This window comes from Amblyomma mixtum, chromosome 3, assembly GCF_055824585.1.
Source record: "Amblyomma mixtum isolate Tamu chromosome 3, ASM5582458v1, whole genome shotgun sequence".
In the NCBI taxonomy this organism is placed as follows: Eukaryota; Metazoa; Arthropoda; class Arachnida; order Ixodida; family Ixodidae; genus Amblyomma; species Amblyomma mixtum.
This window is the reverse complement of record NC_143014.1, coordinates 207,477,962-207,504,077: the sequence shown is the minus strand read 5'-3', so window position 1 is coordinate 207,504,077 and position 26,116 is coordinate 207,477,962. Positions and strand designations below refer to the sequence as shown.

General features: G+C 48.2%; 1 protein-coding gene and 1 long non-coding RNA gene across 3 annotated transcripts in view; one reads left to right on the top strand and one right to left on the bottom strand.

Moving 5' to 3' along the window:
• Positions 1-16,489, bottom strand: part of LOC149353450 (uncharacterized) — a 77,942-nt gene extending 61,453 nt beyond the window's left edge. Inside the window, exons 1-2 of one of the 2 annotated variants that reach the window (XM_089582559.1) lie at positions 16,353-16,489; positions 15,635-15,739 (exon numbers count right to left, since the gene is read on the bottom strand). In XM_089582559.1, coding sequence (XP_089438685.1) covers positions 15,635-15,733 — 99 coding nt within the window. In that variant the 5' untranslated portion in view covers positions 15,734-15,739; positions 16,353-16,489. The other variant, XM_089582558.1, reaches the window with a different exon arrangement.
• Positions 1-23,125, top strand: part of LOC149353449 (uncharacterized) — a 66,549-nt gene extending 43,424 nt beyond the window's left edge. The window contains exon 2 of the long non-coding RNA XR_016290981.1: positions 22,537-23,125. This is a non-coding gene — a long non-coding RNA (uncharacterized LOC149353449). The remainder of the gene's footprint in view (positions 1-22,536) is intronic.
• Positions 23,126-26,116: the final 2,991 nt, after the last annotated feature.

Here is a 26,116-nt window from a genome sequence, read left to right as displayed (position 1 = left end):
AATAAAAAGGCGCCATTGAAATTGCAGTTAACCGCTGGCCAAGCGCGCGTATCCTAGGGCAATCGCTGTGTGCGTGTGTAGTAGCTTGGCAAAGCGTCTGAGCTGGAAGCAGAAGCGTGACACAGGGACAGCGCTGAAAGCGAAACTACTGCACAGAGCCGGTCATCAACTAATGAAGGTGTCTTCAGACATTTTAATACCATTCGAGGAGGCCCTTCTGGCCCTCACGGGGGCGAGGTGTGCGTAGCCTGCGCAATTGAAACTCCATCTTCTGTGCTGTCGCCGCGTGTAGACAGCGCACAGACGGCAGACGCACATGCGAAGCGGCAGCTTCGTCTCTACATCCTTACCACCTTGTAGAGGAATGAAGACGAGGATGCCGACCTACCGTAACCAGTTCCCGTGAACACTTCAATCGCTCTCGTACGCAGCAAGGGCCTCGGCCAGTAGCATATGACCGCGGTGGAGAGCTTAGAAAGCATTTTTATGGAGGCTGTCTTGAGGAGTCAAACGTGGTTCAAAGGTACTTTTTCAAGAAGCAATCGCCACTTTTTCCGATTATTTTTTTGGTCGTAATAGGGCAAGTCTACTTACTACGAACTCCGGATACAGAGAATAAAATACGTGTGACGGTCACGTTCGTTATAAGTGGGCTAGGCTTCTGTTCGTGGCGTCAGAAAGTTTCTACATATTTAACGAACATAAACTATATTTTTTCTTAATCATTAACAAAAGTCAATCTCACGATCATTAAGGGCGCGAAAATATGTGCGGAACACAGCGGACAAACACTGATTACTGCGACTGCGCTGCTAAATTATTTCTTAATAATCCAACTCCGAGCTGGATATTGCGCATCCAGAAAGCCGCACGATAAATGGTCATTGTGCATAATTCTGTATGTGTATACCTGAAACAAAAGTTGTTTCCCCCTTCTGTCTACGATAACGCTCGATTAATAACGTCGTCAAGAAAAACTGGATCACCTCTGCGTGACGTTGAGAAGGCACTTCTGCGTACACTCGGCCAGTTTTTGTAGAATTAACTATTTGTTAGTGTTGGTGGCTCAGTGGTTACGGCGCTCGGCTGCTGGCTCGAAAGACGCGGGTTCGATCCCGGCCGCGGCGGCTGAATTTCTTGAAGACGAAATTCTAGAGGCCCGTGTGCTGTGCGATGTCAGTGCACGTTAAAGAACCCCAGGTGGTCGAAATTTCCGTAGCCCTTCACTACGGCGTCTCTCATAGCCTCAGCCGCTTTGGGACGTTAAACCCCAATAAACCAAACCAAACCTATTTGTTAGTGCTGTCGCTAGGTTTTCTTTTTCTTCGCTTGCACGCGGACTCGGTCGAGCTACCTAATGAAGATCGAACTGTCGGCTGCGCTGACATGCTATCTGAGAATCGCAAGCTGGACGACGGATGAAAACGCATCCGACTGCCACTTTCCGCGTTAGCCCGTACAGCTGCCCTTGAGAGCCGTAAGCATGCATGAATGAAGCCCGTCACGTTCCGAGATGCGACATTTGGCTCAAGCCTGGCGCGGCCTCGGGCTCGGCCGACTAGCGGTGCGTATGCGCGACAGTGTCAGTGGAGACGTGATCACATTTCCCTTCTCCATAGCGAGTCACTGCGGCACGCGCGCGTACATGTGCCCGTCGCCACGCGCGACAGATTTCCCCCGTGTCGCAACGCGACAGCTGGCCGCGCGGGAGATGCCGCCGCCGCGTCACTTGTTTTTGTTTATTATTATCGCCCCTCATTCCGCGCCGCAGTTTGTCTCGGCGGTGCCAGAAAAGAATCCGGGTTGCGACACTGCGTGGACTGCGGGCGGGATTATATATACTTCCCCGGAGCCCCGCAACCGCTCTTGCTGGCTCTGACCCCGTCCGAGGGGAAGACACTGTCCTCCGGCGCTCACAATCATCATCATCGTCATCGCCGTTGTCACCGCGCCGCCGCTTTCTCAGTACTTCGGTGCAGTACGCCTAGGACACAGACTAGGGCCTCACCAGCCGCCGATAGTGTTCGTTCCATGGAAGAGAATAAGGAGGGGGACAATACTTTATTCGCGTACGCCAGGTGCCCCAGGAATAGAGCGATTGCTCCGAACGCGCCTGTACTGATTTACAACGCTGCAACGGCGCGTCTTTTCGTATGAATCACCTCAGCCTGCAGCGTTTGGACAAACAGATGCGACAAGTTTAACATCGCAGACGGTACACGCGAAAGCAGAAATTTCACGAAGCGGCGACGAGGCGATGCGTATGAAATTTGTAGCGACAAAAGCACTGTGAGATGGGTCTAACGGCTGATGTCCATTCTGACGTAAGTTCAACGCAGCGCACAACACGAGCAGAAGCAAAAGCAATGAGTCCCTTCTCGCGCGTTTCTTATTTGCAGTTAGGAAAGGGCGCTTTTGTTGCGCATAATTAGGCAGCGATATTGATTTAATAAAGTGCTTGTCGTATATAGGCACCAATTTCGAAACGATCGACGTGCCATGTATCCACAATGATGCTCACTGAAACTTAATTATGTCTGTTTGTTCTTTTAATGAAAAGATTTGTCATAATCTGCACTTATGTTGATTGCTCTTTACTCATTTTCACGTGTGGTAGAATTCAACTCTGAATAAAACTAGCACTCACTAACAAGGCTGCACCTGCCGAAATATCGTGACGATAGTACGAATCACCTAATTCCAAAGTTGCTTGCCGACAGAAGACATCTAGACTGCAGCAAAAACGCGTTGAAACAACGACCTGGGTTGCTTGAAGCGTTTATATTCCAGCCTTGCCCTTCACTTAAAAAAAAAAAAAAAGATACTCGCCCTTGACGCCTGCTACTTGAACAAGCATTATTTTTCAATCCTCAATCCGACAAAACTTAGGCCTTTATCTTGGAGCACCGATATGAAAGTAATGGAACTGTTTCAAAAGTGCACTTTAATAATGTTTTTTTTTAAATATTTTTTGAAGTAACCCTGATTCTTCCACATTCTACGCGGTAAAAACAAAAGCTAATCTCAGACTTAGCAACAGAGATAAGAACAGTATCCCTAGCACATATCACTCCGCGCCATGGCAGCTCCCAGCTTAAGGCTCACATGTTTGGTGCTTGTCTGTATCACTCGACTACAGAGGATATTGCCAATAGCGCTCACTGCCGGGCCAAGATGAATGGCAGTTTCGTTGGCCAGCTGGTAGACGTAGGAATCCTCTGTTACGACATATTGCAATGTCTACGCCGGTTAACCCGAAGAAAACCTTCTATGCAGCTATCGTGGTTTTTAAAAAAAATATTGGGGAAAAATTTTAGCGCTGCTCAACTGTGAAAACCAGTTTCCTCGACCGCAACCGAGTCGAGAGACATTGTATCAAGGAGTTGCGTTCGCGCTTAATTGCTAGTCCAGATTAGTCCCAACCTATGCAGCCCTGCCCTGTACTCGCCCAGCCTCCCCATCCCGCTGCATGGAACTGCGTTACGAGACGCGGAGTGGTCGTCATCCTGGGCAACCGCTCTTCTGCAATCCCTTCCACTGGGCTTGCCTCCAAAACACTTTGGCTCCGGCTTCTTAGGGTTTTGTTTTGCCCCCTCCGAGACGCCGCTTTTATCTCTCTCTCCCTTTCACGCCCCCCGATGTCTTTCTCCCCCTTTCTTTTTGCCACCACAACTGGCCCTCTTTCCAGGACCTCCTGAGCAGATTCGCGTTCGGCCGGTCGGTCGGTGGGGGGCGACGCCTGGCAGCAGAGCGCGCCGCTCAGAATAGCAGCCGCACCGGCCGTCAGGAGACGCGGATCCTCTTGGCCAGCCCTAGCGCAGAGAGAAGCGCCAGCAGCTATGGGCTTCGAGATAGCAAACAATACCCCGCGGCATCGAAGCTGCGGGGAAGCGCCGCAGTGGACGAAGTGTTCGGGGGGGATGCGTCTGTTACAGCGGTGGGGTAGGAAGAACCGGCTATCGCTCTCTGTTGGTCCTTCCCTGATGAGGTGCACCAACACGCGGAAAGGAAAGGAGTTTGGTGGCGAAACATGTGGGTCAAGGACGGCCCTCCTTCGAGCGGCTGACGAATGGCAGTTGCAAAGGCGCGCGCTGCATGGCTGTGCCAACAACTTTGCTGTCGAAATTTATCGCCTCGTTCTTCCATGAAAGACGTTAAAAGTAAATACAGGGAGGAACTGTGCGGCCAGCCTTAGTTCGCTGGTTCTGTCGTGCAGTCTGTGTAGGAATCGGGACACTTGGAGGACCGTACACGAAGCCGGGAGAGATGGGCCGGTTTTCAGCGGTCTTCCTGAAAGAAGTCTGCGCGACTTTTGATATGTCTGTAAATTAGTATTTCATCGCTTAATGACCGGAGCAATTTAAAAAATAGACAACAGCCTCTGTGAAAGTACTAGAGCACAAGCTAAGCTCGCTCACTGTTGCGTTAAGTTGGTGCGTTTGTCCGAAATGAAAGGGAAGCAAAACGGCGCAACGGCTTCTGATTATTGTGGACTTGTGCATCGTCATCCGCGTTCTTCTGAGCGCCAGTACTTGTGCTTGGGTACTTTCATGTGACTTCAGAATTGTTCAGGGAAGCAGCAAGGGACCGAGTGAGCATATTTAGCTAACTGCGGTTGTCTGTGCCACCATTCTAGCCGTATAGCTATATCTGTACCATAAAACAATGCAACTAATGTTCCCGTAACTTTATGAAATGTTTAAATGACACATACAGATGTGAAAAGAAAACAATCTTCAAGTGAGCACGACTGCAAGGATGAGCTGTAAATAACAAAAGAATGAAGGACCGTTATCGTGCTGCCAAAATTCTTCCTTCTCACTTGACCGGCATGAGCGAACAGTCATGTAAAAATGTTTTAAAAGTGCCTCCTTTTTTTGTGTCGATTTCCTGAGGTGCTGCTAACGAGGAGGCGACCACTGTAATTCACGAAGTATTTTTCTGTAGTGCTCTTGTAAGCTTCAGTAATGTCTGTGGGGTGATCTTCAAATACTTTTCTTTATTTTATGTCGAAAGTATCGCTGCCCTTCTCGCAAGAAGCAAAAAGTACAAAGGCTAAAAAAAAAGAAGACGTTGACATCTTAGGACGCGTGACACACGCACAGACGCACGCACGCGCAGGCACTGAACGGGGGTTTGCCAGCGAAAAACAAGGTCCGCAGACGTGTCAGTCTGGCTGCGCCGTCCCCGACAGCCGATTGCAGCAACGAGCTCCAGCCCCTCGCGAAAACCTTCGCTTCGTCAGCAGCAGGCGCATCTTTCTTTAAATATCCGTGGTCTCGGTTTCAGCGTTCGTTCGCTCTCTCGCGGCGTGCGCCTCGTTTTTCACTGTCCTTCGTTGGTTCGCAAGGCCCGCGGTCTCGCGGTCGCCGGTGCCTTACACAAACCTCGTTTCAAGGCTTGTAGACAGTGAAACACAGGGGAAAAAAAAAATAAACTGAGGATTGTCGGTGTGAGTGGAGACATTGGTTGTGGTCTTGAAAGTAGAACACTGCTGAGTTGGCGCCTGGAAAAGCGGCAGAGTAAGAACTTGTAGAGACCGCTAAATCAACCGAGGAAACTTGCAGTGAGGGCAGCAAGTATAAATACATGTTCTGACTGAGGAAAATGTCACGATCTTGCCAGGCTTAAGCTCGGCGTTACGATCTTATAAGGACTCCCGCTCAGCTGAGGAGCAGGTCCGATCTCTGGATTCAGGCAATTAGATTGCGGTTGGGAACGAATAAAGCGGTTTAAATTGCAATTAGAAATATTGTGCAATGAAATGTTCTAACGGCGAGGCTGGGTATGGCGCCTTAGACGGGCCAGTGAGCAACGTGGAACCTGTCGGTGTGACTATTTGTGCTTTGATGGCTCCTTCTGGGGCCCCACGTGAAAGGTGCGAGGCTCGTGCACCGGCGATGCTGCTGCAGAAATGACGTACTTTCTACAAAGTCCTCAGACAGTATATTGACTCAACTTCTCAAAATTTTGCTTTTTTAGTTATTTTACGCATTTAGTACATGAAGTTTACTCGTGTTAACACTGTCGTCACTTGTAATGCAGAAAAACGAAAGTTGAGCCAACACGGATGCTTCAGTTTTACAGTGTTCTATTTCATTCAAGAGCCGAGTTTTTAGTGATATCGACATACGCGTATTTGACGTTCTCAATAGCAAATTCATCAGCGTAGACTCATTTTATAAAAGAATTGATTGTGCCGTGAAGGTGCGCGAGTTTCACTGCATCTTTAGCAAAGCGAGAAAAAGACTGCGAGCACAGCAATGCTTCAAAGCAATGCAATGCCCTTTAGTCTGTTCCGCGACGCGAAGCAGACAGACTAGTTCAAAGCAAATGCGCACATTCATGAGTCGTTAATGCGCATTTTGTCTTCGTGCTGGGATGGCGAACAACGCTCGTGGTCAGTGTGGCGTCGGAAGAGGACGGGCTCGGCGGCAATAGACTTCCACAGCTGGTAGAAGTGTCACGCTTACAAAAGTGCTCAGCCTTGCCAAAACCTGGTCTTCATGGTTTTTTCTCGGTTTATGCTAAGCACTGTAGCTTTCTTTACCAACGCAGCAGCAAGAAGACCACTCCCCTATAAAGGAAAATAGTGCAGCACTCAAATTCCTGGACGAGCGGTTGCAATGCAATACCAACTCGCCCATGAGTCTGTGCATTCGAGTGGCCTGGCTCAGTGAGTAGCACAGAGTGGATATTTTTCGCAGCCGCAATTTCACGGCCAACCAAACCTAACCCATCTCAGCTCACCCTAATACCCGTGTCCCTCAAACCACGAAACGATGTCTCCTCCCTTTCCGGAATATATTTATTCCTTTATGAGCAGTCACCTCTTGAGGTTACGAATCACCGGACGGTTTTGAAATCAGCCAACACGTCTGGTATCATACCGCTGGTTTTCCTGGCTGATCAATGCATGGACGCCGTCCACGACACGCCCTCACTTTCTGCTTTAGTCGCCACGGTTAGCGGAAGCCAGCAGTAGCTTCCACAACGTTACGCGGGTTTACTCACAAAAAGTAAATAAATTTGATGTCTTTTGAGAAGCTTTTTAGGAAGACGTAAATGACAGGTGCAGAAAAGAGAGGAAATGACCGCCAAAATATACGGTTGGCCTAAAGCAAGGGGATAGAAGTAATAACCGAAATCATGACTCCTCTCCATTTCTTCCTTTCGCTGCGAACAGCGGTGAACCCTGTCATAACTGTCCACTTTCGTTCTCAACACTCACCCTACTCAAAGAGTTGGCCACGTTTCAAACGAGAACACTGAAAAAAAAAGAAACAAGAAGCTTCTGGTCAGTTGGCGACTGGAGCTGGACATGCTTTGACATCTGTCGACAGTGCCATATTTTTTTATCACCTCTCAACTCAAAGCAGCGACGACAGCGCAGCCGGATTAAAGAAGATGAAGCAAAGGGTTGAGTGTTTGCGTCGCGAGGCCTCGAAGAGGATCGTTGACACAGGCTGGGTGGCACCCCTAAGGCTGGCTCGGTATAGCACGCACAAAAACAGCGACTACGCCCCAGGGATGAAGGGGGAGGGAAAGAAGTGCTCGCCGGAAGTGTGTCACCGTTCTATTTAACACAGCACTCGTTTCTGCGACGTCCTGCGGGAGAGGGAGCGCACTTCTGCAGAGTCGCTAAAAGCAGGGAATTCTCGGTCGTCGCAGAAAGCGGGCGCTTCCCGAATTGCTCTCTGACGACCTGGGAGGAGATCGAGATCCACCTCCTAACCCAGATTATTGCTTCTTTCCTAGCGCCTCCTTTAATACGACGTCGTCTGCACGGCCAGAAATAATGGTGGCTCGTGGAAGAGGGCGTTGGTCTAAATAAAATAACGCTTTATTCGCATAACAGGCTCTAGTGTGTCACGCAAATGTTTCAGTAAAATCAGTGCGCTTACTGGATTGCAGCCAAGTGTGCCTTAGGACTATCTGCGATGTGTGCTGACCTAGCAGCCTAACCACTAAGAGTTTCTTAACCTCCCAGCTTTTAACTGCTCTGGCCACAAACCCATGTTTGTTGGTGCTTCTTACGAGACCATAATTAGTTAGGATGGCTTAGCGGGTGTCATTTCGAAAGCATAAATAAGCGATAGCTGCAATAATTTTGTTGGAATGCTCTCCTTGTCGGCAAGGTGCGGATGCCTACATTAGCAGTGTAATACAGGTAAGTTCTGCTCTTCAAATGTCTCTTGGGGCATGGTGCGAGCATGAAGTCAGAAGTTTGCTCACAAGTGTCACACATTGGCTGTGATTTTACTCCAGGCAGGCGGAAAACTGCCCTGCATGCGAGAGATTTGTTAAGCTTCGCCGCTTAACTCGTTCAAGCGCCGACGCACTACTACATCTGAATTTGGCACTCAATGTAAAAGAGCCCATGTCGCATCATGGCCCAAGAATTTCACTTTGCTGGTGCCTCTTCCACCGCTGCTGTTACGAGACCAAAATGAAGCTCCGACAGCCTTCGGCTTCGACTTGAACTCCGCGCTTCCATCATTCCTTGCTGTTCCAGCATTTACGCTTTATTTTACTGTAATTCTCTGCAGCCTTCCTCTCGTTCTCACGTGGCTGTCAGTCACTCCGTTTTGCTACCGCGCTTTCTTGGCTGGAGCTTACCACTTTTTCTTTCATTTATCCATGCTTTTATTATCTTCCTCTGCTGTGCCACGGGCTTAGACAGCTGCCAGCTCAAAGGAGCAACCATGACGTCACAGAAGCGCATTGTTGTCGTTAGGGTGGAGGCTTTCGCAGAGGGCCGTGTCTATTTCGCGCCGCTATAGGTTGCTCAACGCTAGCATACTTCTGTGCTGCCAAAAAGCGATGCTGATTTTGTTTCCCTTCTTCAAAACCAGACGTGCGTTTTATTTTATTTACATGTAGGCTAATTCAGCCCAAGTGGCATAGGGAGTTGCATAGGGTGTACTACCAATTCCCAATCCGTCCTTTCCTGTTTCCTTTCTGCATGTCTCTATTCCTAGAGTTAGTGATAATATCTCCTGTACAGCTGACATGATGCGACTCTTCTCTTCAAGTGAATCCCCAGATAACTATAGTAGGGTCATGGATTCAAGTCAGCCTAGGCTGCGCTGTTGTGTTGCTCAGAGAATTATATAACCCGCCATATTGTCTTTACTCGCAGGCCAACAAGTACTTCTGGACAAAGAAAAACAAGAATTAAAGAAGCGACTTTGAATATAAGAGCTCGCCGGCAAGCAATGCTGCAGATTGAACAGAAAAAATTGCAAATTTAAACAATACAAAAAAAGCATCGCATGAAAGGGCAGAGGTGTAGTAGCGGTTATAATGGCAAGCTGCCACAAGTAAACTCGAAGCCAGATTGGCAGTCCAATTCACGTCATCACTGACGTTCGAGTCGGGCGGCGGACGCCTCAGGGAAAGGACAAAAAGAAGGCGCTTTTTGCCAGCGCTCCAGGTATACAGCTCCGGGCGATGGCAGTGGCGCCGAGTCACCCCTCCTCTATATTACCTACGGCTAAATATATCTTTGTGTGCATACAGATATAGTTCTGCACCCGGCCAAAGTTGACGCACCCCCGAAAATAAGGAAGTCATCAGCAGAAAAAGGATTAATGGGTGTAAACACGCCGTTTGTGCCATTACCGTGGAAGAACAACTAGTTCACATCCGAGCAGAGTTAAGCAAAGATTCTTACCAGTTCTGGATATGGAAAGGAACTGGAAATGAAGTATTTCAGTTGTGGTATGATTGGCTTTCGTTAGTAACAATTTTATTGTGCAGCCAACAGAATACACTCAAGTGCCCTGGCAAATAAAAGTCTTTTCCTACATGCGTTGTGAACTTAATCCCGCCAGGATTCGACAGAACGTTGCGCTAACATCAGGGAACTATCATGCTTTCGTTTCCCGCTGTAGGTTCCCTAAGTAATACCCTGCGATATGTAGCCAATAAGTGATTCAACAATTAAGCGTATTTGTTCGAGACGAAAATGCACTTCAGGACGCTACTGAATCGCGCAAGTCTGCTCCCGGAAACGGTGTCGGGCATACAGTGGTCTGCCGCACAAGCGGCTAGACTGGAAGTAAACTTATTAATCCATAGGCTAAGATCACCCTTAGCGATGCCCTATTAATCAGGCGATCGCATTCTGTGGCACGAACTAACAATCCACTGGACAGTGCAATCTGAGATTCCACGGCGAGTGCTGTATACACATACGTGTTACCAAAATGGCCGCGTGGCTCTGACATGTCGCCTACTTATGCAGCGAAATTGGTTGAGCACAGACTGAAGTTCGGTGTGAGAATACGGCAGGACATTCACCACAATGGCACGCGAGTATGCGAATTGGTTAGGCTTCGACATGACCAACCTCCTACCCTGCGACACTAGAAAGAGGTGTTCCGAGCGCCATGAGCCGCAGCAAGATAAGGTGGACGGAAGACAAGCGTTGGCGCTTTGTGCAAATATTTATTTATCCATTAATAACCAAGATATGCATGCGCGAGTCATGTGGTCGCATCAGTATAATGGCAGCAGCAGTGCTGGTCTTATTTACATCATTTTGCTGACTGGTGTCATGAGTGTGATCTGATAACGTCGGACGTACCTTTACTGTATTTGCTTTTCCATGAATGTTTTTAAAGCGAGCGCTTTAACGGCCAAGTCAAACCAAGGTCATCGGAGCCGCACTTTGACCTTCAAGTGGAGAAGCGGTGAAGGTATCGCAGCCACGTGACATATCTTCTCTCGTTCCCTCTTTTATCCCTTCCCTTAAGGCGTGGTTCAGCTGTCCAACGAGATGTGAGACAGATACTGCGCCATTTCCTTTCCTCAAACACCAATTTTAAATTTCCTCTTTCTTCCTTTCTCCTTTCACTCACTCCTTTATCCCTTCCCTTACGGCGCGGTACAGGTGTCCACCAAGATGTGACAGTTACTGCGCCATTTCCTTTCCTCAAAAACCAAACCAAACAAAACAAGCGAGCCGCCGGCGATCATTGGGTTCATTGGCGATGGCGTTGATAGCGTTGTAGAGTCCGTTGATTCTGACGAAAGCAAAGGCGAACAACTGGCTCCCTGGGTAAGTGGACACATACATCTCGCTTTCATGTACGTGGCGTTGGTGTCCGCCTGCAAAAACCGCTTTCGCTCAATATTCCGTGCTTGCAATGCTAAACCGCCAGCAATTTTTGTTTTTTTACTGCTGGCGCATGGCTTAAATTTGTGCTCTCTACGCATAACGCGAGGTATATTCGGGGGTGCTGTTAAACGTGATTAAATCCTTAGCGAAAGATCAAAACCATGCCCTGGCTATTATGCGAGGTTCGAGACTATTCCCACAGATGCGCGCTCGTTATCTAGAGTGTTCTGTGTCATTTATTTATGAAGCGGAGTCGGCAACCTCAATCAATTTGGTCTCGAATACCGCCAAATTCGCTTATTCCTGTCGCCGCCGATGAGTTTCTTTCTTTCGTTCGTGGTACAAATTGGCCGAAATGAAAAGTTTGTTGCGTCTACTACGCCAACCTTCCTGTCCGTCTCCTATATCTATTTTTCCTCCTATTCTCCCCGCCACGTGGCAATGTATAAATGGATTCTTTCTCAAGTGTATAAAATTCTGTGGGAGTCAACGCCAGCCCTACGAACTTTCTTCGCTTGTATGTGGCCGTCCGCAGCACTGAGGGGGCTACGATGCACTTTAATCAACTTGCCCGAACCTTTTGTTTTATAGAGCTAGAATATGCGTTGTGCGTCTACCATCCGTTTGCATGACAACAGCGTACGCTCGAAGTGTTCTTGGCGTTCTCCGGCAACCGGTCGTAGTCTGAGGAGGCTTCTTTGGTCCCTTTTCGTGAGCCAGAATCTGTTAGCCCTGGATTAAGGCCGGCTTTTTGTTCCATGCGCTACGGCGTTCTTTGTTTGAAAGCCCTGCAGAATTCCTGCTAGCAAACACGTCCATAAGCACCGTCGCCTTGCACCTATCATCATAATCACCGTTCTCATCATCTTCTTTCCCCTAGAGCTGATTCGCTGGCCCGCCGCTCTTCTTTTGCGCAGATTAACTACATAGGCCCTGTATTTTCGCGCTCGACCTCTACAAGACGTCTGAACAACATATCCGTCCGTCATAGGCCGCTGCGATTCGCTATGGTGTGTGGTGCTTTGTGATGCCAAACTGACGGTTAAAACAAATAAACAAAAAATAAATGGTAGAGGCTTTGCGACAGTCCCCAAATCAAGTCAAGCAGCTCGAGTTGCTCTGTATCGGAGTAGCGAATGTCTGGAGGTTTTGGCCATGACCACCGTGGGACATAGAGCCTCTGCGCGGAACCTGAGAGTAGGATTAAGTCGCCTCTGAAAACAACACAAATGGGCTGAAGGAGCCTGTTAACCTAACTGTAGGAGCAACCCTTGATTCGAAGACAACAGCTGTCAGAAAGAATGTAATGGCGTTCGTGTTTTAGTAAGACAAGCATGGGCCGACTTAGACCGGCGGCTTAGGTTCAGAGCGTTGCTCTTCTTGGTAATCGCTATACCTCCTCGGCATAACAGAGAAAGTAGAGAGCCCGTGCTCGCACGAAAAAGTCTGCAGCGATATCTACGCAAGATGGACACTTAGCAGGGTTCGTGGCGTTGGCGCCCCTCTGGCGGAACTGAGTGAGCCTTGGTGTTGAAAAAAAAAAGTACACGCATGCAAGTCGCGCATCAAACTCCCTACAGCTGGGCTATTAATCACTAGGCGCTAAACAATGCACTACGAAGGCAAGAGCACAAAGTCGACTAAAGTGCCATTTTCCTCACGAGACATGCCGCTCCTCTTGTGTGTGTGCCATTTGCATTGTAATTTCGATTATTTCTGCAAAGCGCACGGGGAATGTGTGCTAGTTTTTTTTTAATGTGTAGCCGTTGCTCTAGGAATAACCGTTACTCGAGGAACTGCTTATTTACACAGCGCCACCGGAGCGTTTGCGGCCCGCACCATAGGACGCGGTTTGTTGAGTTCGCCTGATATCGGAGGAGTGCCAGTGAGGGTGCGCCCGGGACCGCACGAGGCGCCTGCGGTTCGCGTTCGTAGTTTCCGGGCTCGTGACGAGGCGGCTCTTTGTTAGAGTTCGAAGAACCGCAACTTCACGCGAGTTTCCTGTCAGTCTGTGAGGCTGGCTTCGCAAGCTGAGGGTTCACTATCCCTTACCAGGAATCCGAGACAGTAGTCATGTTGTTTTACCGCCACATGCTGCATGACGGGAGACTAATGGCTGTTCTTTTTTCGACAAAAAAAAATATGCACGGCTGTAGTGAGGTTTGATCCGAGAACCTCTTTATCTGTACGGTGTATAGCGTCAGACCAGTCGTATATGACACGCTTGGACGCATTTGCTTAATGCCGTGCAGCGTGACAAGGGGTAAGCGTGGTGTGAAAATTTTAATTTAATCAAGTTTTCATTTTTGTTTCGCAAAACATGGCATTGAATATCGGAAAGCCCAGCCCTTATTCCATGTAAAGCACCTGCGCAAAACGCGATTAGAGCTGAAGATTCTTCAAAAATCTTGTTTTTGGCCTCTAGAAGGGCTCTAAATTTTCGTTTCCATAGAAGCTTGTTGTTTAAACTTCGAATGGATTTGGAGAAAGCGTTAGGTGAGCAGTCGGGACACCGCTGCCTTCGTCGTGTGAGGGAGATCACCCAGAACTTAAAACACATCGGCAAATCCAACAAGTTTTCTGCACGATTAGTTAATACAAAAAAACGACTTTTCCCATTGATGTGGTATAGGCCGCATGCCTTAACGGTGCTAGCTAGCAGCTGCCCGCAATTCTAATAACGTTGGTTGAAGTTGTCCAAGAGTACCGCAGCCCATGGCGTTTGCAAGATACGGCTATGGGTGCCGGGATTCATGTGCCTCCTCAAAGAAACGAATCACTCAGTTAGACTCAATACCGTTACACATTTGAATTGCACTTGTTTACCAAAGTGTCATTGCGGAATCGAGGTAATCTGTTTGTATAAAGCCTCACATGAGAGCGGATTTACAGCTCGATTTCGTTGTCTGCACAGTGTTCTCGTTTTTTTTTTTTTAATAGTCAGAGAGAGCAGTATAATTTCTACCTCGTAAGCGACAAGGCAATGCTTGACTCTTTTTGAGGAGTCTGGAGCAAAGGACTCTATACATAGGTCTTTCTTATTCATGAATTATCCCCAAAACACTGCTCCCCGGGACTGTGAGCAAACGGGAGCGCCCATCATCTAGGCGCGGAGCTGAAAAACTTGTTCTCAGTAGAAAAATCCAGGCTTGAGCTGCCAGACAACGCAAACGAAAGGCGGTGCAGCCAGTTTTATGTGGGAGAAGCCGTCTCAATTTCAAAGCTACTGTTTATGAGTTGCTTCTTTGGTAGCTAATGGTGGGCAGCTTTGCCGAGGCACGCAAGCACCGCGCGCATCCATTCTTGCAGTTGGTTAGACAGGCGTTTTTGGACCTCAAATTTTTATCGGCGTCCGGGACAAAGAAGTACGGAAAGGCCAACAGCCCAGAATATATTTAGTTCGGCTGAAGACCAGATATTTCTAAGTCCAATCGACTGCAGCATAAATACCCTCAACCATGCTAACAGGAAGTAGGCCACTAGGTCCCCTGCTGAAAGCAATGACAGGACAACTATTACAGCGTCAGCTGGTACTACCTCCTTGTTAAAAAAATGTGGTGTCTGTGGCGCCCGAAAAACAACACACGCCTCCGGGAAGCCACCGGGCAGCCACCTAACGGCTACCAGCAGCTACGGAATACGATTCGATGCGCTAACCACCAGTCCACTGCTGCGCTGCTATATAAGATCGTCCACTCTCATACATCAACGCTTATACGTGTCATTTCTTCGCGATCACAAGTCAGCTAGCGCTGGTTCACTCGCGTTACAAACTTGTAACTTTCCTGTGATTTTTTTCTTCTTACACCACGCTTGCTGTTTTATTCGTATTATAGGGGGATCTTCAAGAAATGCTCCACGTTACAAATTTAGAGGTGTGAAAATATTCCTTTTGTATTAAAAGCTGGTGTTACGTTAGTTATCTCTGTGCATACGAAATTAGCGACGTAACGTTTGTACGTACATAAAATATGCACATAAAACAGTACAGGAAGTAAGCGCACGGTAGTAAGAAACTGGCACTTTTTGCAGATTATGATGGTAGTGCCTTCAGCACACTGCACTTGCTCCAGTCTACTTTACACTCTAGTCAAGTATACTCAATGCTTCAGTGGACAAGGAAGAGTGAGCAACTCCGTCTGTGGAACAGAATTAAGATTATAAAAGCGTTTTTTTTTTTTTTTCAGCTAGGAGCAAAGTTAGCGCAATTTCTGTTGGGACTTCAACAGAAAGCACGCTGTCTCTCACAATCACTCAGTAATCCAGGGGGAAAAAAACAGTACTCCACTCGTTAGCGAATTCTAGAGAGAGTGCAATGACACCCTATGGCGCAAGCCTCTACATTTCTTGTCGGAATAGCGGAAACAAAACGTTTTTTGGCGAATCGCCTCGGCGTCTGCCAACAGGAAGAGGCCATCTGCGGTTTGCACACGAGCGCGCGCGCAGCTGCGCGCGGAAACGCCACCGAAATCCTCGCTCCCTCGAGCAAAACACACGTCGTCCACGTACCTCGCTCACATCTTTGGTTCTCTTCTTGGGCGCCGCGGTGTAGCGCCTGTAGTCCCGGGCATCCTTGAGGCAGTCCGGCTTCTCCGTCGCCTTCAGCATGTCGAGCTGTGGTTTGCGTGAAAAAACGCGCGGATTGCAACGTACGCTCTAGACGCTCTTCCGGGATGATGCTTCCGGCCAGAGGGAAAACGCTGTCCCTGCGCACTCGAGTTGGGCTCGAAACTAATGTCCAGGCTTCGGAAACGCGGCAGCCGCACTGAGACCAGGAGGAACTTCCCTCTTCTCTTTCTTTTCTACTTTCCCTCGTCTGTCCTTCTCTTTCTGTTCTCTCTTTTCTTTCTCGTCCCTCGCCTAACCTATCGCGGGGCTGCTTTTGAAAGTCGGGTCTTAAAAAAAGACTCTTCGAAGGTCCTCGATACGTGCGCCGGTCCTCAGCGCGTCCAGAAGGCTGCTACCTCCTTGGCTGCGTGCACTGCTGCCGTCAATATTTCCCCACACGCGACAAGCGACGAAGGAAGGAAAAGAAACACGGGAAGGAAGGGAGAGGGTCCGCCTGGTCCTTTTTTTAAAAGCCGCCACCACGGCTCGGCCCTGGGCCGTCCGTGAGGAATTCGTGGCTGATGTACAGAAGCCAGATTTTCGCCCTCGGCAGCCCGCTCGCCCGTTCAGCGGAGGACCACCCTCACCCGCCGCGGCCCTCTTCGTGACGTCCACTTACCGACACTGGCGCGGCATGCACCAGCGGCCTTCAACTCTTAATTTTGAAACACTCGTGTTTGAGTCCTTCCGGCCCCGCCATTTAGCCGTTCGCTCTCCCCTGCGCATGCTTTTCTTGTGCGTTGATTCTGCATAGGCACCCGCTGGAAAGCGACCAGCAGCGGGTGCGTTCTGTTTTCGCTAAGACCGAGCGCGTCTACTTGCGTGCCCGGCGTCACGGGAGGCGCTGCTGGCGGAAAGGAGGGGAAAATCGGGAAAAGACGCAGTTGAGCCTCAAAATGCTTCCGAGGGCGGCGGTAGGTTGGTGCCACGAAAAAGAAAAACCTGATTTCACACCAGGAAAAAAGGATACCCCGCACGCCCTGTACGCGAAGAGAGTCGAAGCTTGCTCTCAGCTGTAAAGTTAAGCCCAAGCAGCGTACGAACACGCGTCTATTAGGGTTAGTTCCACACGACTTGAACAATGAACTGACGCACAGGCTAGCATCGTAATGTAACAAATACACACAGAAAAGAAACACGAGCAGATGAAAATTTCGTTGCCGACAGCGTAGGGAGCATTGAAGTCGGGGTTTCGATATCACCACCATTGTTAGCGCTTCCGGCCTATGTAGGACGGAAGTAGCGGTTGGGTCTCGCAACCTTCTAAAGAGAACCAAACCAGCGACGTGGTTATGAAAAAATAAAAATGCTGGCAAGGAACATCACTTGGCGGCAGAAATTCTGGAGTGCTGTCAACGTGGCTACATAACCAGAAGTTGGCTTCGGCAAAAAGAAAACAAAAGAATGGGAAGCGGGGAGGAAAGGCGACATTTAAAAGATGAAAGTTATAAAAACCCCGAACGAGCAAGTCGAAAGAGCGCGTCGGCCCGTTTAAAATTAGAAAATGGCTGAGCGGCGCCCTTCTAACACGCTGTCCGCTCTCGCTGAGGAGCCCGCTTATCGAGAGGCCCCCATACGAGCAGCGTGCTGTGACGTCTAGCCCGGCCTCGCCGTCTCGTACACCCTTCTTCCTCTCGTCTCAGCTTATCCTGCATTTCGTCTTTTTTTGCTTTCCTATTTCAGTTTCTGCGTTTTGTTGTCTCGCACGGTGCAGCTTGCCTTTGATCTCGAAAGCATCGCCTGCCACTGCACCCGTTCGAGGTGGGTGGCGACTAAAGATGGCGCTGGGGGAAAGCCGCTGGGGCGGCTTGTTAAGCATGACAGTTTGATGCGGGTTATACGTTGTTGCCTTTTGACGGTGTCAACCAGCGACGTTTTCGAACGCCGCGTGCGAGTTCGGTGCAAAGCAGTGGAGCTGAGAGCGTTCTCTCTCAGCGTTCTCTCTGGGGGACTCAGCGACACGAGTACTCCGATGAAGAATCACGCTGTACTGTAGCGCGTTGAATACACTTTAAGCGCAAGACTTGGCAGCATGAGCAGCCTGTGCTCTCTTCCTCGGATATCTTCAGGCTGCTTGAATGCTCTGTTGTATGCGATGCAGCTTGGTGATCGAAAAACTTGAAGAAAGCGTGTCAATGGCGCAACAAGTCAACTAATCCGTCTCCAAAACGAAAAATTTTACCGACAGCATCATGACGATATGTTTTAAGAGAATAGCAAATATTTTCCTGTGAAGCTTGGCTCTAGACCGGATTTAGACGGCAAAGTTGTTACAACCGTTGTATATTCTGACAGTACGAAACAGCTATATATCTGAAGGTATATTTGTGCGTGAAGTTACAAAGAATGCCGCTGCTTTTCTACAGGATTGTTTCATTGCGAAGAATGCTTGAGCAAAATATTACGACGCCCTGCCTACCTTCGAAATCTCGAACATGCTGTTTCACTAAAATGCAGTGTTTTTTTTTTATTTTTTCCCCCTAAAATGACCATGGCGCGAAAAAGACGCACACAAAAGAGAACATCATGCACAAGGACGGCCGCTGCGGTGTCCATCCTCGTCCTCTCTTGTGAACATTTTTACTGCATTACTATTACATCCGAAAGTTCCGACCACCTCGCCTGGAAGCTCATCTTACTTAGATATGTAGCGTTGCGGCAGCTAGACCCTGCGCCAGCCAATCAGAGACCCACTTCCGAAAGCTACTGGCACGTAAGAGCGGTTGCTGATTGGCCTTCACTCCAGCTCCCGGAATTTTGACTTTTGTGGCTCGTCAGCGCGCAGTAAGCGTGCCCTCAAGTGAACAATTTTACTAATATGGGCCGTGATTAGCCGGCGAAATTATTAGCTTTTATAACTCTGGCCGTTCTTCATGAAGTACAACGTAGTTCAGCATGGCGCCGTTGTCTTCATTTTTTTTTAACTGTAACCATAGTCCTGGTATTCCTTCAGCTAAGGTCAGGGTTATATCCCGAGTCTAAGCCAACTTCGGCGAGGCGACAGTTCTCTTGGTGACGGCCGCTCCAATTGGCTTAGAGCCCATCTTCAGTCAGTTTAGGGCGGTGGCGTAACCGTCGTCCTACTAGCCTGTCCAATGGACGAGTTCGACGCGTCAGACGTGCCTGGAAGGCGTGAGGATCCAAGAGTGACAGCGATAGACTCCTCACCCTCATAGATGGGCCAGCAACAGTGTATTCATGGTTTCGACATGGCGTCAAGATGAAATGAAAAAGAAATATTCCTGATTCCTTGCTGTACCCTGCGGAGAATTAGCGGCTACACCTCATACAGTGCACGCTCTGCTGCAGACATACTGTCACACTGCCCGAACACAAACTCCAGGGTGACGCAGAGTTTATCGCTGCACTTAACAGGCATAATAGAAATGAACTGTGCCGCTAAATTTAGACAGATGACACCACGTACGTGGTTTTCAAATATCCAATCCAATATAGGGCGATTGATCGAGGTCGGTTTTGTGTCAGCGTTACTCATGTGCACTTCATGCTCGCCACCGCCATGGCAACGTCTCTTATGGCAATCAGCAGCTAAGGAGAAGGATGCGGGATGAAATTCGGCCTTCCGTCCTCTGCGTTGTTCGTGTTCTGACCATAAAGACACCGAATGAATCCACGGTCGCACCGGCCGCGTTTCGATGGAGGAGAAGTGCAAAAGGTTCCCGTGTGCTGTGGAAAGTCAGCGCAAGTTACAGAACGCGAGGTGGCCAAAATTATTCCGTAGCCCTTCACTGCGGCGCGTCTTTCTCTGTTCCATCTTTCACTCTCTCCTTCATCACTTCCCTCAAGGCGTGATGCCGGTGCCCGCCGGGAAATGTGACAGTTACTGTGCCCTTAACCCTTTTTTTATTCTTCTGTTTAGACTTGTCTGAGATGCCCGCCAAGAATGAGACATTTACTGCGCCTTTCCTCATAGTCAGTTCTCTTAGTCTTCCCTCTTCAGGTTTCTCCGCTTCTTAAGTACCGGATGTTGTGACGCGAACGCACATGCGTCCACTAAGTTTCCTGGCCAGATAAAACTATAAAAAAAACTAATAGCAGCGTGTTTCATTTTTCAGTACGAATCCTTCATCGCTGTGTCACGACAGGCTGACAGCAAGGGAGTGCAGCGGTACTCGCACGCTTTTTTATTCTAAAATTTAATTTGGCTTCCGCTCGTCATGTCATTCGGCGCGAGGTGACTGTAATGTGCACCAGAAATAATATTGTCATGACTTCGTATTCAGTGCACTGAGGTCGCAGTGTTGTCCAATAAATCTTTGTACGCATGTGCTACATCAGATAGGTTGTAATTATTAGGCCGCTCATTCTTTTGCATGACAGTCACCATAAATTAACACATAAAACATTTATAGCCTTGTCTGGTATACATGTCATTCTAAAACGGTCGGTCGTTAAATGCTACGTTCTCTAAACAAACGACAGATTAAAGAGATCATTCGCCGATTTCAAGGTCTCAAACGAACCAGCTTCGTGGACAGTGAGTTCTAATCTACTTAGAATAACGCGACGAGAACATTGTGAAAAGGCTCTTCAAGGCAGCGTTCACAGTGTTCGGAAAGCCTGCGCATAAGGTGTTCGTGACGTTATTTAGCATAAACTTTGACGCATCGAGCCTGCATTTAATGTGTTGTTTTATTTTTTGTGCGTGTTTGGTTTGTGTCCCACAGTTTTCACATCCCAGAACACTTTTCAATGCAATTTCAACCAGTATCAATTTAAGAGAACGCACGGTGCTGCAACTGTCTTAACTGCAGCGTATTGCGTCAGCCGTCAGAATAAGTGGTATTCCGGGTACAGTTTTGTATGCAAGTAACAAAATCTCCTCTAAATGTTTTTGCCTACCTTTGGTGGCTAAAAAAAAAAAGTGCTCCTTTGTTGCATAGGCGAAAGGAGAGAATAGCGCACTCGAAAGCACGAAATGTGTGCGGTGCGACTAGACCACTAGACCATCTGTTTGAAGCTAAGGTATTTCCTGTCAGGCAGTGATAACAAAATCAAGTCAGTTAATATCCAGCTTGAGATTGGGATACAAGCGCCCCAGGACAGCATTTTTCATGGGATGCCATAGAGAGGGTTGAGTACTACAGTTTAAGCCAAGCAGCTTTTATTGCTGAATAACTACGATCACGCAACAGCTGTAAAGCACGGGCGAATATATAGGGGTGAGGCGTCACCTTACTCAGGCGAAAAATTTTACACAGGAAAACCGCGCTTACCCATTTTTTTTTCGACGAAAATGTCCAAGAAATACATGGTTCCAAATGGATCGCCCTTCCCTAACTTCCAAGAGTGGCCCATAAATCGGTCCCTGCTGTAAAATACGGTGCTAATGTCTCCTGTTACAACATTATGTACAGCGCGAAAACGAAGACAGGGGAAGAAACACGCAAACAAACAAGCGCTGACTATCAACCGAAATTTTATTAGGAAATACTCGGGCTTATAAAGGCTTCAACTCTGCACGCGCAGGCACACAAAGCATGAAACACAACAAAAACAACATAAACAGCAAACCAAACCACACGTGAGCATTAGCCTCATTGCACTGCAGCAGTACTCTCAAGATAGTTCAGTTCTACCTGGTGTGTCACCACCGAAGGTTTTGCAACGCACGGGATGCGCGATGTGGCGATCAGATACGCCTCTACTATTTCCCGTCACTTCTGATTCCTGTGCCTGAAGATAACGTCAGCACGCCCCAAATCAGGAACACACACGCTATCATTTTCTTTACTGCAGTCACGGCAATGTATAACGAGATTTGATGAAGCGGCAGATGTCCCCAGCGGCCTCTCGTGCTCTCTCAGGCGGACGTTTAGGCACCTTCCAGTCTGCCCATAGTAAACTTTCCCACACGATACGGGTATTTTGTACACAACGCCCGTGTTGCATGGCACGTATCTGTTGGCATGTCTGACAGCGCACGCTCCGGCAATGGGCCTCGACTCGTCCATTCTTTTCTTGACCGCGGCATAAATCTTGCCAACCTTATTCTCAGCAGTAAAAACCACCTGTATGCCGACCTGCCTGCAACTTTTTTGAGACGATGGGAGACGCCATGTAGATATGGAATGGGAGCAATCTTTTTGTGACCAGCACTTTCCTGGGCCTTTTGGCAACCCCCTTTCATTTTCTCCAAGAGCTTCTCCTCCAGGTTCTCTCCGGAGCCTCCGGAGCCAGGAGCCTCTCCGCGCGAGGTTCTGTACCGGAAAGCCAGCCTCTTTGAGCCTTGAAACCTGTTACTGTTACGAGAAACCGGTGCTACCCGTTTGTTTTTTTCTTACAGACCGTGGCGCCAGTTGCCATGACCAACTTAATGTCGAGGCCTTGTAATGTCAGCTATTTACGTCAAGACAACAGATCTCGTACAAGAAAAAAATGCAGTAACCGTTGTTACGGCTGCTTTTAACCTGACTCGGAACTCGAACGCATGTCACAACCTGGAATACATTTAAGCAGACAGCACAATGCCAGCGCTTCGGCGGTTTACAATGGCGGATGCTTTAAAGTTAGCAGCGTCACCTGCAAGAAAAGAGCCGGTAACCTAGGGGTTAATTAACAAGGTCTTCTTCATCGACATGGTCTATCAGTACGAAAAATAATTTAATATTTCCGTTCCCAAGCGTAATGCTCAGCACGGCTTGTTGTACTCTTTCTGTGCGGTAGGAATCAATCCACGAGCAAAGCCGCGGTATGGCTAGTAGACGCGAAACCATTTAAAACATCGCGGATATCGGCCTTGTTTACGTCGCATCAACCGATACTTTTTTTTTTTTTTGCAGTCATCCCTACCAAGCCCTACCAAGCCCTCCTACCATCTTCTGCAAAGCAGCCGGGACAGTGCCAAAGACTGCCGCATGGTTTCGTGGGGGCACGACGGCCAGTTTTCTTGACGCGTGCCGGCAAGTGGCGCCACTTTCCGCGCTGTTTCCCAGCCCACTTCCAGAACGGTGACGAGTGCGTGGCGCGCCTTCTATTTCGAACACGTCAGCCAGGGAGGGAGAGAGCGTCGGGCGCCGCTGTCAGACCGCGCCCCTAGCCCCGGTTCTCACCCCCCGGCAACGTCCTTGCTTCTAGCCGTGCCCTTCATCTGTGGTCTTCGTTAGGCCCCTGTTATTGACGACAGCGCGTGCGCTAACAACTTCAGGTGGAGTAGTTAACAAATACACTGTGTCAGTATTTCGTATAAACCACTATGATCAGATTTAGCATTGCAATTATCACTATCATCATTTTTGTGGCGCAAGCCCCTGTCTGTTTCTTTTGTTGGTTGTGATTTTTTTTTCTGTCGACGGAGGCTCTTGGGCATCTGTACTAACATCAGATTGTTTTTTTTTTTTTTGTCATGAGGACTACTTTGCATGCGCTTCAGACCAGAGAGGTAAAACAACAACCGCAAAAGCAGGTAACGGGAGCCAATCTAATCATGTACCTAGACATGTGCTATCCGAAAGTTTTATTCTTGGAAGATTCATTCAAAACGAGCTAAGCTTGTAACAATTTATCATGAAGTAGGGCGTATCCCTTGCAAGTGTGGGGGTAGTTTTCATTTCTGAGTATTTTATTTCCAACGAGAACTGTCTACGATTCGTTGGAGCGATTTGCACTTTCTGCCTCAGTGTGGTGCGCCCAGAGGTCTCTTCAGAAGCTCGGCCTGACTGATCTAGGTAGTGTCGCAGACAAAACAAAGAGTTCATATTAAACCGCACAAACGAGCTGTAACTTAAAATTGACTACTTCGTGATTCGTGAATGCTTGTAATCTGTTGTACCGTATTCCAATTGAATGAAAGGTTCAGTATGACGTCATTAGAGTGATTGGTGTTCTGAAAACTAGCTGATTGCTCTTCGTCATGCTCCGTTCAGCTTTCACGGCCTTAAGGGGTTCTTACTCAAGTATTTGCAGTAAGCGTCGCCTTTTCTTCCCTTTGTCTCTTTTTCTATCCCTTGCAAAAACAAAAATGAATGCAGCTGACTTTTGATGCTTAAATAGTACTCCAAGCAACAGGGCGCTCAGTCGCAGCTTCCCTGTGGCATTTTAACGTCTACCACCCATATTGTGTGTGGGAGAGAGAAATTTAATGAAAGGGAAGGTGGAGATGTCGGCCGGCGGTAAGGTGACCCTGGTCTGCGACTCCACACTGGGGAAAGGGACAGTAAAAGGAGAGTGAGGGTATGAATGGAGGGTGATGATGTCATAATACAATGATTTGATTGGAATGGTCTGGTTTGGGTTAGAGGAGACTTCGCACACACTGGTTACCTCTCATCTGACGAGATGTAGCTGATGGAGCGCGTGTCTTCATCATGCAGCACATGTCTCACGCACGCACACACACACACACGCACGCACGCACGCACACTGGCACAAATGGATGTGGAGTCTCACATCGCGCATTGTTGCTGAAAAAGCTGAAAGTGCACAGAGACATGCCCCGGCACAAACATGTATGCACATGTGTGGTCTGCACTGGACACCGTGTAGGCGCGCACAGCACAGCGAGCCACGCCAGCAGTTATGTGAAATTAAAGGGAGTTTGTTCACTGATTGCTCACTTTACTGCCTGTGAAAGGCTGTTAATACTTCCCACCATCTTGGCACATGTATCAGAGCACATGTTCATTTATATTGCTTTTATAACACTTCGATTACTTGAAATCTTTCTGAAGGCGTTTTTTCCCTAGTAGTCATTGCTTCTAGCAGCACTGTTTAGAAAAAAAAAAAACAAAGCACGTGATCCACTCCGAATAGTCAGTGGCAAGGCGTCACCTTCAACATTCTGCAGCCACTCCACGTTGCTTTCGTGTGAGTGGCAAAGTACTCTTTACAGGAAGAAGTTGACCACTCGCAAGAAATAGCTGATCTTGCGATTGAGGAACATGAAAAAAATTAAGTTGATAGAGGGTGCCGTGAACAAGGAAGTCAAGAGATCTAGTTAGAATATATCAGCACGCACACCAGACTAAAAACTTCCCAGCCTATCTTGCTTTTCTGTGTAGAGTTAAGTATGAATTCAACTTTTTTTTTTTAGAGATGCTACACGCACGCGTCAAACGACTTCATTCAACTTTTTTTTTTTAGAGATGCTACACGCACGCGTCAAACGACTTCCATACTTCGAAGGCGCACATTATATGCAATTGTTCCGGATATTTATCTCAGTAGAGGCACATCTCCTCAACGTTAGTAAGCACTGAAGTACACTTACGTTTAAAATGTAGGCCCCCTTGTTTCGAAACACCTACTGCACGCTCACAGGCACCACTGACGTCCATCTTATTTGGGTTTCTGCACCGTCTTTATAAAAATCAAATTGGTCATGTATCATCAAGTAAGGGACGCCTACATTCGATGCGATTCATACGCCATTATGGTTGTAGTGGAAAGCGTTAGTAGTTTTGGTCTGGGTGGGACGCATTGCAAGGATTGAGGCATCTTTCACTACCAGGTTACAAGCATGTATATTCGCATGTCCAGAACACATTGTTACTTTTTCCTGAGCTTGCATGAAAGGAAGTGTGTACAACATTTCTTACTTCGTTGCAGTGAGCAATACTTTCTGTGATTGATGACGTTAGGTTTTTTTTCTTTTTGACAAAAATTTTTATACTCCAAACGGCTCCTGCCAAAGCAACGGTAATGGAACAGCGAAATTCATGTAACCGAGGGCAATGAGATCACGTGACGATGAACAGAACATCTGGTAGGTTCTTGACGGTGAGGCCTAAGCGAGAACTGATGTGATAACTTTAAATTGGCACGCCGCAATGGAGGCTCAGTGGCTTTGGCGTTCGACAGCTGATCCCAAGGGCGCGGGTTAGATCCCGGCCGCGGAAGCCGTATTTCATTGTAGGCGAAATAGAAAAATCGGCCGTGTGCCGTGCAATGCCAGCGCGTGTCAGAGAACCCCAGACAGTCGAAATGAATCCGGAGCCCTCCACTAAGGCCTCCCTCATAGCCCATGTATCGCTTCGGGACGTTAAACCCTGCAATTTACAATTTACAAACGCAAATATTTTGGTGGTGTGTGTGGTTTAACGCCTCGAAGCTGCACGTGGGCTATGACAGACGGCTCAGTGGTGGGCTCCGGATTAAGTTCGACCGTCTGGGCTTCTCAAACGGACACTGAACCCACACAGTACATACATAGGTGATTTCGCATTTCACCCCATCGAAATGCGGTCGTTACGACGGCGACCAGATTCGGCAACGTCGGGATTATCAGCAACACCTTAGCGACTGCTTCACAACGATGGGTGCGTGCGAACATTTCTCCCTAACAATAAAACTTATTGCGTCCCTTAATATACTGATATAAACTGATTGCATTCGTTGAGTTATGCAGGTTAACCTTAAGAAGCT